General features: G+C 44.9%; 1 protein-coding gene across 1 annotated transcript in view; it reads left to right on the forward strand.

Annotated features, from left to right (window-relative positions):
* The window catches only part of ptprua (protein tyrosine phosphatase receptor type Ua), a 217,789-nt gene that overhangs the window by 118,721 nt on the left and 81,378 nt on the right, over window positions 1–17,690 (forward strand). The window contains 1 exon segment of the mRNA XM_057354219.1: window positions 5,960–6,041. Coding sequence (XP_057210202.1) covers window positions 5,960–6,041 — 82 coding nt within the window.

Genomic DNA, 17,690 nt, shown 5'->3' on the forward strand with positions numbered 1-17,690 from the left:
ATTTTATCACCACACTTTTTTATAACCTGTAATTTTTATGACACATAAAAGGCACTTATCTTTGATATTGAAACCACTTCAGGAGACGCTGGTCCAGACGAACGTCCTGTTTCAGTTTTTAACACTACACAAACATTTAAAAATACATCAAAATGTTAAACAAATATTTTTAGGATTGAACCATCTGTAAGATTTCAAATATATGTACTATACAGTATATTAGTATGTCTCTTTTAATAAGTTTAAGATTCATCAGCGAGCTCAATGAGCCGACGCAGCGCACATGTCTTGCTAATCATCAAGACAGATCACCGCCTCCCACTGCAGATTGGAGCCATCAAAACACCAACACAAAGCTTTAGCGAGGTTACTGACACAGATACTGTACATGAACATCATCCTCCACGTGTACTGCTCGTATCATTAACCACTGACTGAACTGAAGGCTATTGTGACCACTTCTGCTTCTCACAGCGCATTTCCAATTCATGTTCTAAGTGTCTCTCAGAGATTCACGCCGGGTTTATTTGAGATGTGACTTACGTTGTCAACATTCTTTGGTTTTCAGAGGCTTTTCTCAGTCACGTAAAGGAGCTTTTAGTTATTTGTCTTTGCTTTCCTGAGCAAGCCCTGATAAGACGGATATATACGTGCTGCGTGACAGTATCCTACTGGTGTCACATCCACAATGAACATTTGTTTGCTGTCTACGGTAGTTGTATCTGTATCACAGTGATGTTTGAGACATTTGGCAAGGTTTATAGCAGAAGGGGAGGTGAATGGAGGCCAGTGTCACTGATGTGTATTGTGTTGACGTCGCTGGTGGAGGTGTTGGAGATGAGGAAACTGTTTTATCAAATATTAACAATGCTGCCAGACCTGCGGTGTCTTCTCATGCTTTGTTCTGTTCCTCTTTGGACTTTTATCTACATAAGCGTGCTGTCTTTGTGCGAGGCCACAAATCAGCTCGTTGACGGTTCATTTCTATGTTAACACCTTTTCTACTGGGCATCTTTCAGGAGCAAAATGTTGGGCTGATTTTCTCATCTCCAGAGGTTGCTTGTGTCCTTCTGTCAATGTGTGAGATATTTTCATCTGTAACGTTTTTATACTTGTTTATAAAAGAACACACCTCGATTCTCAACAAGACACGCAGTTTGTATTAGTTTACATGTACAGCACAAACCCTAGAGAAGTTTCCGGAAACAAGGTTGGCATGAAAACTTGTGGAGATTTGATGCTCTTAGCTCAGCTTTGATTTGCTGGCTGTGAACTTGTTGTCTGATTTAAAGAAGTACAACATCTATCAGCTTGTCCAACAATGAAGCGGCTGGAGAGGCACTCTTGCCTTTGTTAGGCCCAAAGGTTGTGGCAAGGGATGAGTGATGTGGGGAATTTGCAGCGTAATTGGCCGATAGGGAGTTACGATCTGTATTCTCAGCAGAGAGGAGATCTCACGTCAGATTCATTGATGGGTCAAAAGCAGGAGTTCAGCATTTAACTCTGGGAACACGGCGATAGCTGCGTTCGTGTGGTTGAGACAGACCTGTGTGTAGTTTAGGAGATATATTGTGGGCTGAGCACAAGATTGGGTTGTTAATTGAAAGAGCAGAAAATAATAAAAGAGTCTGTTTCAAGAGCCAGCGCTGGAAATACTTAAACAACAGAGAGATTTACTCACACGTATAACCGCACACATACATTTAAGACCTGTTTACAGCGGCAAAAGAATCAAAGACAAGAGTTTTTTTGTCCATTTTATTTATATAGCACTATTAAACACAACCATAGGTTGACCAATGAGCTGCACAATAAAAACAGTTCAAATAAGACAATACAAAATAATTACTAAAAGAAAACGATACAATAAAAGTAGTCAATGATAAAACGCCAGATCAAAAAGGCGAGTTTTTAACATGGATTTAAAAACAGATATTGAAGATGCATATCTAATACAGAGGGGCAGAGCATTCCACAGTCTAGGTGCAGAAACTATGAAAGCGCGGTCACCCCTGCATTTCAACTTCGACTTTGGGATGCATAATAATCTCTGGTTGGACGACCGAAAAGACAAGAGGGGCCGATGTTCACTCAATTGTCATGATTCTGCCTCGTCGTGTCTTTCTTGGTCTTGTGGCAGAGTCATGGCAGAGCCTCGTGTTTTGTGTGGAGAGAAACATATTATTGTCAGTCACGACATAATATGCGTTCTCTCCGGTCTCGTCTTTGGCCCCGCCCCTCTCGTTCGCCGTTTAGCTTCCCGCCTGTTGTCTCATTACCCACAACTGCCCATTGTTATCTCCTTTGTTAGTGCCTTGTTTAATGCCCTTGTGTCTATTGTCCTGTGCTCCCTAAATTATATCTTGTCGAGTTCCTGTTTTCACTACCCGTAAGTTTTGTTCAGTCTAGTTAGTGTCTATCCTTGTCATATGTTGTCTTAGTCTAGTGTATTTTAGTTAGTGTTCCTGTCTTGTCCATGTATTATACTCCCCTCGTTGTCGTTTTACCCCCTCGTGGTTTTTTGTTGTTGTTACAAATAAGTTGTTGTTTTTGTTAACCCCTTTATTGCTGCCTGCGCTTGGGTTCTTCCCTCCCCATCCCTGACATCAACAGATCTGATAGATAGGCAGGGGCCAAACCGTTGAATTATTTAAACACTAATAGAAGAATTTTAAAATTAACTCGATAGCGCACAGGCAACCAGTGCAGAGAACTTAAAACTGGCGTAGTATGATCTCGTTTTTTGGTACTTGTTAAAAGCCTTGCAGCTGCATTTTGAACTATCTGCAGATGGGATAGGGCTGACTGACCAATCCCAAAATACAGCGAGTTGCAGTAGTCTAACATAGAAGTGATAAAAGCATGAATTACTTTTTCAAAATTTTAACTAAACAGGATAGGTTTTACTTTCGCTAGAAGTCGAAGCTGAAAAAAGCAGGACTTAACCACTGTATTAATCTGTCTGTCGAATTTTAAGCCACCATCAAAAATAAAACCCAGATTTTTTACCCAAGGCTTCACAGAAGAGGTTAAATCACCAAGATTTACTTTCGGTGTACTACGAGAATCCGACGGAGTAAACACAATCATTTCAGTTTTACTCTCATTGAAATTAAGAATATTTAAAGACAACCGTTCTTTCACATCAGACAGGCATGACATACAGTAAGTGCTTCTAGACCACTAGAACTCTGTTTTAAGTGCAGATAGATTTGAGTATCGTCTACATAGCAATGGAAAGACAGACCGTGCTTCCTAAATATAGAACCCAATAGGAGCATATACAATGAAAAAAGAATAGGAGCCAAAATGGATCCCTGGGGAACACCACATGACAAAGAAGCTACCTCAGATGAGTGTTCATCAATATGAACTCCAAAGCTACGATTAGAGAAATATGATTTAAACCATTCAAGAGCACTACCTTTTATGCCTACACAGTGCTCCAAGCGAGCAAGCAGAACAGCTTGGTCCACAGTGTCGAAAGCAGAGCTCAAGTCTAGGAGCACAAGCACAGGATGATCCCCAGCATCACCAGTTAGTAGAATATCGTTTAAAACCTTCAGAAGAGCAGTGTCACGACTCTGCCTTATCTTGTCATGGTTTTCTTGGTCCTATGGCAGAGTCGTGACAAAGCTTTTGGTTTAGCGTGAGAAAGCCATGGGGTGTTTATCTTTTGACATTCCATGTGCTTTCTCGTGTCCTGTCATTGGCCCCACCCCTCTCGTTTCCCGTATTGCCTCCCTGCCGTGTCTTATGTTTTTCACCTGCCCCTCGTTATCTTCCTTCGTTTGTCACCCTTTAAAATGCCCTCATGTTTCATTGTCTTGTTGCTCGTGCATTACGTTCGATGTACCACTGTTCTTGTTGGCCTCCTATGTTTGCCGTTGTTACCTGTTCCTGTTCCTGTTGTTGCTGTTTCGTCAGTCTTAGTAAGTGTGCAGTTTAGTTAACTATGTCAAGTGTTGGTCAGTCTAGTGTTTAGTTCTTCGTTCTGTGTTTGCATATTATTTTCTTATTCCCGTTTTTTACCCCATTGTGGGTATTTGTTTTGTGTTTATTGTTCAAATAAAGTTCTGTATTGTTAACCCCTTAATCCCGCTGCCTGCAATTGGGTTCTCCTCACGTTTCATGACAAGCAGTCTCCGCCGAGTGGTGTTTTCTAAAGCCTGATTGAATGACTTCAAAGATCTTATTTTCATCTAAAAAAAATTGTAGTTGTTGCAGGACTACTTTTTCTAATATCATTGTAATAAAAGACAGATTATAAATTGCTCTTTAATTGGCTAAAACAGAAGGATCTAGGTTCGGCCTATAGCCGGGATAGAATATAGCATGTATTAACACATCGGGTACAGTACTAGTCTCAAAACATTGATTTATCATGGTCACAAGATAGGGACCCACTACATCAAAGACTTGTTTCAGGAAAAAAGGTGGAATAGCATCAATGGAGGAGCCAGATGGCTTTAACTGACACACTATACTATTTCTTGAAGATGTAAAAAAGAAATAAGTTCAAACTGGCTGAAATCAACAGAACAGACTGGAGAAATAGAAGGATCCAAAGCAGGTGGAGATATCCCCAGCCTGATATCACTGACCTTATTTATAAAAAATCTAAGAAAATTATCCCACAAAGTATTTGACACATCTGGGTGCTCACAAACAGTTGGATTTGCAACAACATTAACAATAGTAAAAAGAGTTTTAGATCTGTTTTTTTAGGTCTTCTTTTTTCTTGTTTTTGCAGGTATAACTTTAATTGTTTTGCTTATAGTCAATATGTCTTATGTACAGCTGCTTTGTAACAATGAAAATTGTAAAAAGTGCTATATAAATAAAGTTGAGATGAGAGTTGAATCTGTGGCAATTCTTGTCAATAATTGCTGTGAAGTACTTGGATTTTGCTGCTCTGACTTTCTTCTGAAATTTCAATAAAGAATCTCTTAAAATTTCAAAGGAAATTTGAAGCCGATCCTTTTCCACTTACGCTCCGCTCTCCTACATATCTGCCTCAGAGAGCGTATGTTGTCATCAATCCTGGGCTCAGATCTAGGTTTAAGTTTTGAGGATTTTACAGGAGCAACTGAATCCAAGCCATCCACACATGTGGAATTAAGCCTGAACAGGATCTCCTCTGCATCCAAGTCACATTGACTTACATCTACTGATTTAATAGCAACACATAAAGCTAATGAGAAAGCTTCACTAGTGGTAGAGGTAATTAATCGACAGTGACGGGTACGTTGAGTGACTTTAGGTGTATTTACAAACCCAGGGAACAGAAAACAAGACAGATTTATGGTCAGAAAACCCATTGTCCAAAACCCCAAGATCGTACAGAGAAAAGCCATATGTCAGCACAAGATCGGTTGATTTAGATCAAATGCATTTAGTCCGATGTGCAGCATATATGAACATTAAAATCACCAAGAATCAACAGTTTGTCATATTTCGTTGTAAATTAACCCTAAAAAGTCTGCAAAGTCATTTAAAAGGTTTGTGTTGTGTTTTGGGGGGCGATAAATCAGAGCAACCAAAAATGGGAAGTTTAGATCCAATGTAAATAGCTGCAGCTCAAAACTCAGATAGTCATTAATCACAATTGACCGGCAAGAAAATGTGTCTTTAAAAATAGAAAACAAGCTTCCCCAGTGGCCAGATTTACGAGGCGAATTAAAATAAAAAAAATGTATTGCAATATACATTATTATCATTACATGTAATACATATGTTATAATATGTTATAATGGTGTAATAATAGTGAGAACTGTACCTCTTTTTTTAATTCAACATTTTTGGATATGCGTCATGACCGAGAATTGGTGGGCAATTTACATATTTTAATATTTCATATTTCAGGTGTGGTTTTCAGTCCTGTCTTGCTTGCTGTATGCTCTGTGTAGTCTGTTTAGCCTCATTCATTCTTTCTTTCTTTCTTTCTTTCTTTCCCCAGGTCGTTTTTGAAGCCACCGTCTCATCGGAGCAGAAGGGTTACATCGGTCTGGATGATATAGTGCTGTTAAACTATCCCTGCTGTAAGTTCTGTCTCTTTGCGCACACACACACACACTTTCACTGACCTTTCCAGTCTGGAGGGAGGCGTATGACCAGGTCAGACCACCTGGAGCAAGAGACAAAGGCGCCCATTTCCTCCTGTCAGAGCTTCGGGGTGCTCGCTTTTCATCTGAATAGCCATCAAGGACGACAATTATGCACTGACACTTTTTCTTCCATTTTTCGTGCTTCACATCATCTTCCTGCGGGTGACCTTTTGTGCTGATATCTCTCCGTCTCGAGACCCCCGCCGCGGACGTCTCGGATGCATTTCTTTATTCTCTTTGGTTGTTGAGCCCTGTGTGACGTTGCTTGATCTGTTGCTTCAGTCAGGTGTGAATGTGAATGTCTTGTGTCCCCCCCCACACACACTCCATTAGCACGGCTGGAGACTTGCGTTAGCGAACGCCTCATAATTCTGCACCGGCTGAGGTGCTCAAAGCCACGATACACCATAGGTCTCCATACCTGCTGGCTTTTGGGAAGTGTAGTGCAGTCATGCTGGGAAAAAGTCGATTGTATGTGAATGGGGATGGTGCCTTTGAATTCAAGAACTCAGTTTGGTTCCTGCTTTAATTTGATCAAGTTACTGAGTGGAAACTAGGAGTCCTGTATTTTTGCATTTCAATTTCACAGTCACAGCAAGAGCGTAATTGTAGATGCTATTGAAACCGACATCTAATTGATATAGGAAGATGTACAGAGTTTGAAAGCTCAGTAGTGAGCTTTTAAATATTTGAAGGTTCATTTATTTCACACCAGTCTATAGGAAAAACATGAAACGTGGAGACATTATGATACATACTGTATTTAACAAAACCTTTTAGTGATTTAGTGATGTTACTGTTCAATTTAGGGACGTATGTTAACCGTATTTAGGTTAACAGCAACTTTTGATCTCTAAAATAATGAGTGTCTAGCAGTTTTATTGCAAAACACTACATAATAGGAAACTATAAAGAGATTAAAATGACATTAGTATTTTTCAAATAATCTAAGTGATCCATATTATAGTTAATCTCATCAGAAATTCCTGTAGCTTTCCTATAGCTCAGGGGTAAGAGCATGGCAGTAACAATGCCAAGGTCATGGGTTGGATCCCAGGGGATTGCACATACTTAGAAACAAATGTATAGTATAATTCAATGTAAGTCGCTTTGGCTAAATGCTTCTGCCAAATGCATAAATGTAAATTTCTTATTGACGTTTAAATACACCCTAACTGTGAAAAATGATGTTCCCTTTCTGTCGGTCTCTCGACGTTGTGTCGAACCGACAGAATGGGGTTTGTCTTAAGAACCTATCATCTTCTGAGTATTTAGAAAAGGCCAATGAAAATTGGCGAATGAAATTTGCATGCCGGGCTCCTCCCCGGATGTCCGGGTATAAGAGGGAAGCCGGCGTGCTCATTCATTCACCTTTTGTTCTTCAGAGCCTACGCATCTGATGAGCTTCTCTACGATCTTGGTGATCATTCTTTCTGCTGGAATCTACGACGTGGACAGCGGACGGTCCCTTCCTGCAGTGACTCTCCCCTGGGCGTCTCGGCAGTTCCGGAGGTGTTCGAGCAAATTTCCTTTTCTAAAAGAGCAAATTTCTCCAGCGTGGCTTGTCCCGCTGTTCTCATGGGTGCAACACACTCATCGAGGAGGGGGACGGACACAATGCCTGCTTCCAGTACGCTGGGGCAGACGTTGTGGATACGTCCTGCCCGCACTGCGGGCGGTGACGATTCAGACGTTGCGTCACAGGTGGCTGTGTTCCCACGGGACTCAGCCACCACCTCGTTTGCTCCCCGTTCCGTGGCGGCAGGACTACGGCCCTGCCGTCCGCTATGGCAAGCAGCGAGGGTGATATGAGGATTACTGTGAGCGATAATCCGCCAGCCACGGGCTCACGGACCGTTCACACCTCGTCTCGCTCGTCTGACCGTTCCCCAGGAGATGGTCCGCCGTCTTATTCCTCAATCACGTATTCGGACACGATGCGTGATGATGAGATGTCTCTTGCAGCATCGGGTGGTGACGTACTGCAATCCGACTCCGACGATTCCTCGGGCTCCCTCCCTCGGGGGGTCGAGCCCAGGAAGAAGCGGACGTCGAAATGTCAGCCATGCTTTCCCGGGCCGCTGTGAGTGTTGGGTGAATGTGCCCGCACTGCCTCTCCCGGCGCTCGCGGCTGGCTACATGGCGCCGCGCCCGCCCCCAGTGCCGTGTTTACCGGAAGTGCATGAAGAACTTAGTAAGACCTGGAACGCCCCTTTCCGGCACGTTTCATGTCAAACAAAGTTCCGTCACCCTCTCTTCCCTCGAGGTTGAGACAGCTAGAGGATACATCGATGTCCCCCAGGTGGAGTATGCCGCCGCGGTGCACTCGTGCCCGTAGGCGGTGGCCACCTGGGGGGGGGCTCGACCTAGACTCCGGTCCAAAGCATGTGGGGTCTCGGCATCTCTGATGTCGGCCCCCCCTGGAGGAGACAGCGAAGAGGAGACCATCGCCCCATCAGTAGCGGCGGTGAAGCGGCCCTCATGGGAAGACCTCAGGGGGATCAAGGCTACCATTGGGCCCGACCCCAGCCACATCGCTGGGAAGTCGGATAGGGACGGATCCTGCCCCGTCTCTCCATCTGCTGGCCCCCTCCGATCTGCTGGATCGCCCACTTACTCTCTGAGGAGAGTTTCCTCTCTCTCTGGGTTATCACAGCCGCTCCCACCCTCTGCACGACGGTGAACGGCAAACTCGACGTTGCGTCATGGCGAAGCGCAATGTCGAGTATAAACACCAGACCTCAGCACTCTCAGTCAGTGCGTTGAGCTGTGCAGTCGCCAGGCAGGAAAAACAGCAGAGCCGATCTCCTCCCCGGGGGACCTCCCCCGGCAAGGAATCCGTACTGCTAGCCATCGAACCACCCCCCGGGGGGACGATGAAAAAGATCGTACCTTTAGTCCCCGTCTCATTTCTGGGAGCCTGTCTGGCTTCCCAGACTGTCAGGCTGGCTAGGGAAGACGATCCGTCTCAGCTACGTGATCCAGTCGCCTCACGCCCGCCAAGTTCAGCATCCGATATACCTCAGTCAGAGGCTAGGATGTCCTTGTACTTCGGGCCGAAGCCGCCACCCTTCTGGTGAAGGGAGTGATCGAGCCCGTCTCACCAGCCGAGATGTTCAGCGGGTTTTACAGCCTGTACTTCATTGTCCCCAAGAAAGGCGGGGGGTTGCGCCCTATCTTGGGTCGGTGTGTTCTGAACAGGCACCTACACAGTAGCTGCCTTTCAGGTTGATCACGCAGAAACGCATCCTGACGTCCGTCAGGTGTCAGGACTGGTTCATGGCAATCGACCTGAAGGATGCGTACTTCATGTCTCGATCCTCCCTCGACATCGGCCGTTCCTACGGTTCACGTTCGAGGGACGGGCATATCAGTACAGGGTCCTCCCCTTCGGTCTGTCCCTGTCTCCACGAGTCTTTACGAAGGTCGTGGAAGCCGCCCTCCTTCCCCTTAGGGAAGGAGGTGTGCGGGTACTAAACTATCTCGACGACTGGCTCAGTTTGGCGCACTCTCGAGATCTGTTGTGTACACACAGGGACCTGGTGCTCCGGCACTTAGATCGGTGGGGCTACAGGTCAACTGAGAAGAGCAAGCTCTCCCCGGTGCAGAGCGTCCTCTTTCTCGGTAGGGAACTCGAATCTGTCTTCATGAGTGGCCCTGCTCACCCCCCGCGGGGGGTGCAAGACCCGCGACGAGGAAGCCCACACCCACGCGGCCTCCCAGAGGCAGTGCGACTGACTACAGAGCGAGCCCGATCAGTGTTGAACTGCCTGAAGCTTTCAGACAGTCAGCGGTCCCCCTGAAACAATTTCAGAGGCTCCTGGGATACATGGTATCCTCGGCGGGGGGTGGTCCCCCTCGGGTCGATGCACATACGACCGCTCCAACACTGGCTACAGAGTCAAGTTCCTTGGAGAGCGTGGCACACCGGCAGCAGGCATATGGTCACACGCTTTCTGCCGACACACCCTAACCCCCTGGTCTCCATGACCTTCTTGGGGTTGGGGTGCTGTGTGCAAATGGGCAAGCAGTGTCGGGGCGGTGGACGGGCCCCTGCCTGCGTTGGCATTTCAACTGCCTAGAGTTGTTGGTTGTGCTACTTGCATTGAGGAGGCTACTACCTCTCGTGCAGGGCAGGCACGTGCTGGTCCGGTCGGACAGCACAGCTGCTGTGGTGTATATCATTGGATTCGCTCACGGCAGCTAAACATGACTCGCCCGGCGCCTCCTCCTCTGGAGTCAGCAGGTGATCAGTTCCCTGCGAGCCACACACATCCCAGGCGTCCTGAACCAGACAGCCGATGCACTCTCTCGTCAGTCGACGCCTCGCGGGGAGTGGCGACTCCATCCCCGCGCAGCCGGCTCATTTGGGAGAGGTTCGGCCAGGCACAGGTGGTCCTGTTGCCTCCCCGGACTCCACCCATTGTCCGCTTTGGTACTCCCTGTCCGAGGCAACCCTTGGCACGGATGCCCTTGCGCACAGCTGGCCGCGGGACAAGCGGAAGTACGCTTCCCCCCAGTAAGCCTCATTGCACAGGGTCCTGTGCAGGGCCAGGGAAGAGGAGCATCAAGTGGTACTAGTTACGCCCCTTGGCCTAACCAGGACTTGGTTCTCGGAGCTAAGGCTCTGACAACGACTCCCCCCTGGCCGCTCCCCCTGGCGAACTGCTTCCCCAGGGGAAGGGGCACGTTACGGCATCCCAGGCAGAACCTGGTTTCCATGTCTGGACGGGACGAGGAGATCCTGAGTGACCCACCCCCGGTCTGGTTGGGACGTCACTCAGGCTAGGGCTTCGGCCACTGGGTGGCTATACGCCCATAGGTGGCGCCTCTTCTTGTCCTGGTGCTCTTCACGGCGAGCAGACCCGCGGAGTTGCTCGGTCGGGTACGAGTAACCTCTCCCCCTCCACACTGGGAATGTATGTAGCCGCTTCGGCCGCTCATCATGACCCAAGTGCTGGGTAGCCTCTGGGACAGCACGGCCTGGTCATTAGGTTCCTAAGGGGCGCGAGAGGGTGACCACCTTCCGCGCTCCGTACCCTCTTGCGACCTAGGTGGCGGGCCTTAATAGGCCCCGCCCCCTTCGAGCCTCTCGGGGTTGCCGCTCTTTCTCAGTCCTGATAAAGATGGCTTTCTGCATGGCGCTCACCTCCAAGAGGTTAGGGGATCGGCAAGCACCCTCCGTGTCCACAGATTGCCTAGAACTCGGGGCCGGGATTCTCACGTTATCTCGAGACCCCGCCCCAGCTACGTGCCCAAGGTTCCCACCGCTCTCCCGAGAGACCAGGTGAAGAACCTGCACGCGCTCCCCACCGGGGAGGAAGACCCAACCTATCCATGTTGTGTCCAGTACGCGCACGGCGCCTCTACTTGGACCGCACGCAGAGCCCAGAAGCTCTGAGCAGCTCTTTGTCTGTTTCGGAGGTCAGCAGAAGGGAGGGCTGTCTCCAAACAGAGGCTGGCGCACTGGATAGTGGATGCCCTCGTTAGGGCATACCGATCTCTATTCGCCCCTGCCCGTTGGGAGTGAGGCTCACCCCTCATGGGCACTGGCTCAGGGCGCCTCTCTGGCAGACATCTGCAGAGCTGCGGGTTGGGCTATGCCCAACAACTCCGTGAGGTTCTAATACCTACGCGCGGAACCGGTGTCAGCCCGCATCCTGGCAAGGTGTGGGACCGGCAGCCGGTAGGGCGTACGCCTGTGGAAGCCCTTCCCCCTCCGGGGGGAGCAGTGGCGATCCCGCCTCACTTCTTTCCCCTCGGGTAAAGAACAGGCATTCCATCCATCACTAAGCACCCTTCCAGGGGACAGGCTGGGCAGAGCAGCCCTGCCCCCTTAGGCCGGGGTACAGTTGAGTTATCTCCCACATAGCTCTAACCGGACCTAGTGCTCCAGACGTGGTAACCCCCCCTCCGTGGGCTGTTCCGTCTGATGTATCCTCATGAATGGTTCCCACCTTGGCAACCCATGACCTCCCCAGGTGGACTCCCACCTTGCGGTTAACTCCTGCAGTCCGCACATTTCTCCCATGAGTTCTCCCCTGATGGTGAGACCATGTGGTGTCTCCACTAATTCCTCCCTACGGTAGGTAGTGGCCTCTGCAGCGTTTTCCCCCCAGGGGGAATAATGCTTACCCAGTGGCCCGTACGGTGCCGGGCGGCTTCTCGCCATTTAGAGAACTAGGCCTCCGCCCGTGACAGCCGGTGACAGGGGCTTCCCAACTTTGTGTAAAGCTCTGGGACCCCCTTCCACTCCACTGGAGGGTCATAATTTCGCGTTAGCGTGTTCGTCTGACTCGCCCAGGCCAGTCAACGTCGCTCCGCAGAGATTGTGACGCGGCTCAGTGCTGTGGCGTTTTCCATAGGAACCCCATTCTGTCGGTTCGACACAACGTCGAGAGACCGACAGAAAGGGAACGTCTTGGTTACGGATGTAACCTCAGTTCCCTGATGGAGGGAACAAGACGTTGTGTCCCTCATGCCACAACACTGGCCGCCCACCCCAGCGGTCGGGGGAGGATGCTTTAGGCTCCTCAGACCAAAGGTGAATGAATGAGGACGCCGGCTTCCCTCTTATACCCGGACATCCGGGGAGGAGCCCGGCATGCAAATTTCATTCGCCAATTTTCATTGGCCTTTTCTAAATACTAAGAAGATTATAGGTTCTCAAGACAAACCCCATTCTGTCGGTTCGACACAACGTCTCGTTCCCTCCATCAGGGAACCGAGGTTACATCCGTAACCAAGACGTTTTCCATTACTTTAACCAATTTTAAATTCATTTTAAATGCAACTACAGTCTTTAGATAAATTTATATTCACGAAACCTACATTGAATACACTTTTCTGTCATTAGCATTCAAGTTGAGCTTATATATATATATATATATATGTATGTATATATGAAGAGTCTGGTTCCAACATGAGATAACTCCAATTAATATCAATCAAACTGTAGTCGGTTTGTTTTAATTTAAGCCATAATAACTCAAAAATACAGCTAATTAACGCAAGAAAACATGAGTTATCTCATTTTGGAACCAAACTCTTCTTTTATATGTATATATATATCAGGGTAAGATGTATTTCAGCAGAATAAATCAATCATTTCAGCCTCTGGCTGCTGTACAACACTTTTTAAAGCACCGAACACAAAATGTTGATAAAAGCTTTATTATAGTGTTTGAAAATCGCTCAGGCTATGGGTTGTCTGAGAACCTAAAATAGATTTTTTTTGGTATGCGTTTTTCCTAAACATTTCAAAAACTCTCCTGAAGCTTGTAATTGCTCGAAATCATTGCCTTTTCCCCAAGAACGCTGATGGAACTGAACATTTTTCTGCTTTCAATCAGCTAGCTTTGCCCTCCTATCGGCCTGAATAATTTCATATTATTCGTAGCTGTCTGTACATTTATTTTAGAAAAACTGTGTGTGCTAGAAATATATTTTAAAAACAAATACAAGTGGATACTGGTGAGGGTTGTGTTGCACAGATGAGGGCACTAAACGGTCAGCACCACGGACAGCTCCCTTCAGAGCCACTGTACCTTTGACTCTATTCACAGCTGATGTTAAGATACAGTTTGATCCTGTCACAAGCGGACTGCTGACTTTGATGTTTATTTGCAAACAATAATTAACATAAAAATACCCAGTTATATTGTTTAAATGAGACATATTATTCATTCCAGTAATGCATGCGGTGCTGGGGCACATTGTACAGTAACAGTGGACTTTAGGCAGGAATATGATGCTCTAGTTGGCCATTTGCATATTGCTGATGAGGACCAAAAATAAGCAAAACAGCTGACAGTCTCTGCAGACCTCAGATAAACTGCTTACTGAACAATCCGTGTTCACTGTCACCATGTTATTTTGGTTTTGTGTACAACCCATATTAATGTTCACTGGTACTAAAACAACTAGTTCTTTGCATTTACAAACATGACATTTGCACAGTTGTTATTAGTCAACTTTTTGCTGTCGTTGTAAAATGAGTTGCCTACAATCTCTCTTACATTGATTACTTGACCATTATTATCATTTCTAACTATTATTATCTCCACATAGTTGCATAATCCAAACTACATTCGCATAAAACAATCCCAGAATGCATAGGAACAAGCTCTGTGAAATCAGCGTGATGGTTGAAATTGATTATGTACTTAAACTAACAGCATATGAATCTGTATCAGGTGTTTATTCGATTAATAGATAGGGTGACTAGGGTTTTAAACTTTGGTCTTGGGGACACTGGCGGCATATTTTACCCAAAATTGTCAGCATTCACAAATCCGAGAAGTTAAAGTTTAAATGGAATAGAACACACACAGAAGATTCTGTTCTTTTCCTGAGAACAAGATCTGTAGTGCGTCTCAACGTGACCTGCCATGTACGAAACAGAACGATTCACTCTCATTTTCTCCTTTGTGTTTTTCTAACTTGAAAAGCTGACAGAGAGCAGCAGAAGAGTGTGAAGTTATTGTAATGGATACAGATGTATTGCAGTCTAATTCTTTGGCAAATTATCGTGCAAAGGCAAAAAGGGTTTTGCTTCTGTTCATGATTCCAGACATGACTGCTATATGGATATTCAGAATGTTTACCTTGAAAAAATAAAATATATCTGGACAACAGATATTTCTCCTCACGAAACCAGGACCATTCTGTCCATAGCCGGCTATGAGGTCACCCAGGTCTTTTCCTTTCATAGCTAGTTTAAAGACTTCTAGCTCATGAATTATTTGTGGTCTTTCAGCTGGTTGTTTGGGTCGTAAAATATCAGCCACTTTCATAATAATGAATGATAATTGAGGGTGTTTTTCAGAAAACGTAACCCATTGAGACACAGCACTGACCTCAACACGCTGCTCATCCCTGAGAATCCTCTCCTCCAGCAGCGAGCAATTGTTGTCCCGAACTGCAATGCAGGAAAGAAGATGTCTAGGGGTTGGGGTGAGAGACTGTTACCATGGAGACGAGTTTCTCGAAGCCACCACAACAAGAGAGTGGTTTTACTATGGTCACCCAGAGACCTCCATTGAAAGAGATCTGCGCTCATTTTGATGTTTTATCAGAGCAACTGCTTGACCTCAGGCACACAGACGTCCTCTTTCATGACGTTTCGCTCTGTGGTTCTGGTTGTGAGTGTGTTTATTCCAGACACGCGTTCCCACCAAACAAAATCTGTCAAATCCTTTGCTTTTGCTTGGGTGAAAGGCTGAAAAAATAACACGCTTGGTGGGAAAAGGAACCTTAGAGCAAACTCGCTTGTTCCTACGATGATGTGAGCCCATCAATCTATGACGATATTCAGACAGTTCATTCTGGATCGATTCGTTATTTTAAAATGCTAATGAATACACCTCGTGAATGATGGACATGTTTTGTTTTATTGAATTATGATAATTGTCATAAAAATTTATTTATGTCAACATAGTGTAACCACTCTGAGACTGAAATAATGAAAAAAGCAATTTAAGGAATGCAATAAAAAGGTTTTTTTGAAACCAACATAAATATGGGGATCACGTTTATAACCTGAAACTTGGTCCAAAACCAAGCTGTCAACTAGATTTTAGACAGATTTGTCATTTTCCTCATCTGTTTTTCTCTTTTTGAGAAAGAAAGAAAGAAAGAAAGAAAGAAAGAAAGAAAGAAAGAAAGAAAGAAAGAAAGAAAGAAAGAAAGAAAGAAAGAAAGAAAGAAAGAAAGGAGGAATGAGGAATAGGGGATGATGGGAAGAGCTGCAGCGACTCAGATCAGTGGCCAGTCTTTGAGTGTCAGTGTATTTCAGAGGTATAGGGACAGAAAGAGGAGAAACAGGCCACTGTGTTTACCCAGAATCCTGTGCTCTTGCCGAAGGCAGCACTGGGAGGTTTTTGCTCAGATGCCACACAATTCAGCTAGAACTGGAGCGACATCATGCCAGAGGACCCGCGAGCAGAGCAGAGCCGAGCCGCTTTTCTGTTGTGTATTTTCTGTTTGTGCACTAGGGATGTCTAAAACCACATTGGTTTTCTGAATGACTATAGTTTAAAGGGAGAAAAAGATTGAGTTTGTCATCGTTTATTCACTCTCAGGTCATTCAAAATCTGTCTGACTGGAACACAAAAGAAGATATTTTGAGAAATGTCTCAGTGGTTTTGTGTTCATACGCTGGAAGTCAATGGGGGCATGTTATTATTTGTTTTCTTGACATGCGGTCTTTAAACCATAATACTGAGGCACGAGATGTAGAAAACAGCAATATAACAGCTATTATGTATAGCAATCGGTTATTTTAGTTTACTAAAATTAAAACTTTGAAAATGTTCCTGTTCATTGAAATTCAATCAAATATTGACCTATTTTTTTTTTGGAAAAACTTAACTCAAGGAAAAATTTAAATGTTTTAAATCAGTAAAATTATATAATAATCAAAAATAAAACGTAATTAATCTTATATAGCAACATTAAAAATAAACCAATAAATTATAAAATGACAAAAAGCATATACCAAAATCTCTAAAACTTTAACTAAAATTAACACAAAAACTAAAAATAAAAGCTAATTTGAAATATAAATAAAAGGAAAATCTAAACTGTAATAACTCTGCGTCGTAATAGTTATATACACCAAAACCTGTTTGAAGTTTATTGTTGAAGGCACTGAATTTGTTACAGAAGCGCTGCTTTGAAGCTTTAAAGCATCTAAATTTACTGTAAACATCACCGTGAGACTTTTCATGCTCAACATGCTTGAGAAGTTACACGCCCAGTAATTAATAATAATACAAACACTAATTGCTAATTGACAACTACATTCTCAAAAAGGATGTTTTCATTTTTCACACATTGTATGTGTTATTTAACACATTATGTGTCATTTTGTGTTGATTTTGTATTAAGGTTAGTTTTCAACTAAGGCTGTCAACATTAACGCGTTAACGCATGCGATAATTTTTTCATATTTCAATGAGTTTCATATCAAATATTTAATGCCATTAACGCAACATCCGTTTTTTCTGTCATCATTGTCTAGCGTTACATTATATAATCACGCTCTTATTCATATAAAGGCCTTTAAACTATTTAGGCGCTATATGAAATGGATGTATTGACACGTCCAGTATAGATAGACTGCTTCTGGCTGTAGAACACGGCTCAACGCAACAGCAGTCCCGTCTGGTGTAAAGGCTGCATCAGAATCTGTCAGACAGCACAGCACCAGTATTAACTTCTCTTCTGTGCTTGAATGAACAAAAACAAACAAGGTTACGCCAGAAAGCACATTTTGGCCAGTATTTTCGCAAGCACAGTCTTCAACGAGTTAAATAAAGTCTTAAATGAATGCAAAGAGTAGTGAAAATAGAAAGCGCATTAGATCTGCTTAGAGCAGCAGCTCTGAATGGGCCGCGTTCTTAAACGTGCTGCTGTGACTCCTGTCACTGATGTTAATCAAAGAACAAAAGAAAAGAAGAAATCAATGTGTTTTGTAGCTTTAAAGAGGATTCTTCTGTATTTCATGTATTTGGTAGTAAAGACTGTAAAGTGTTTGAGAACTTTATTTATTTTCTGTATATTTCCTACCTGTTAGACAAA

The sequence above is a fragment of the Triplophysa rosa genome, linkage group LG16, assembly GCF_024868665.1.
Source record: "Triplophysa rosa linkage group LG16, Trosa_1v2, whole genome shotgun sequence".
NCBI lineage: Eukaryota > Metazoa > Chordata > Actinopteri > Cypriniformes > Nemacheilidae > Triplophysa > Triplophysa rosa.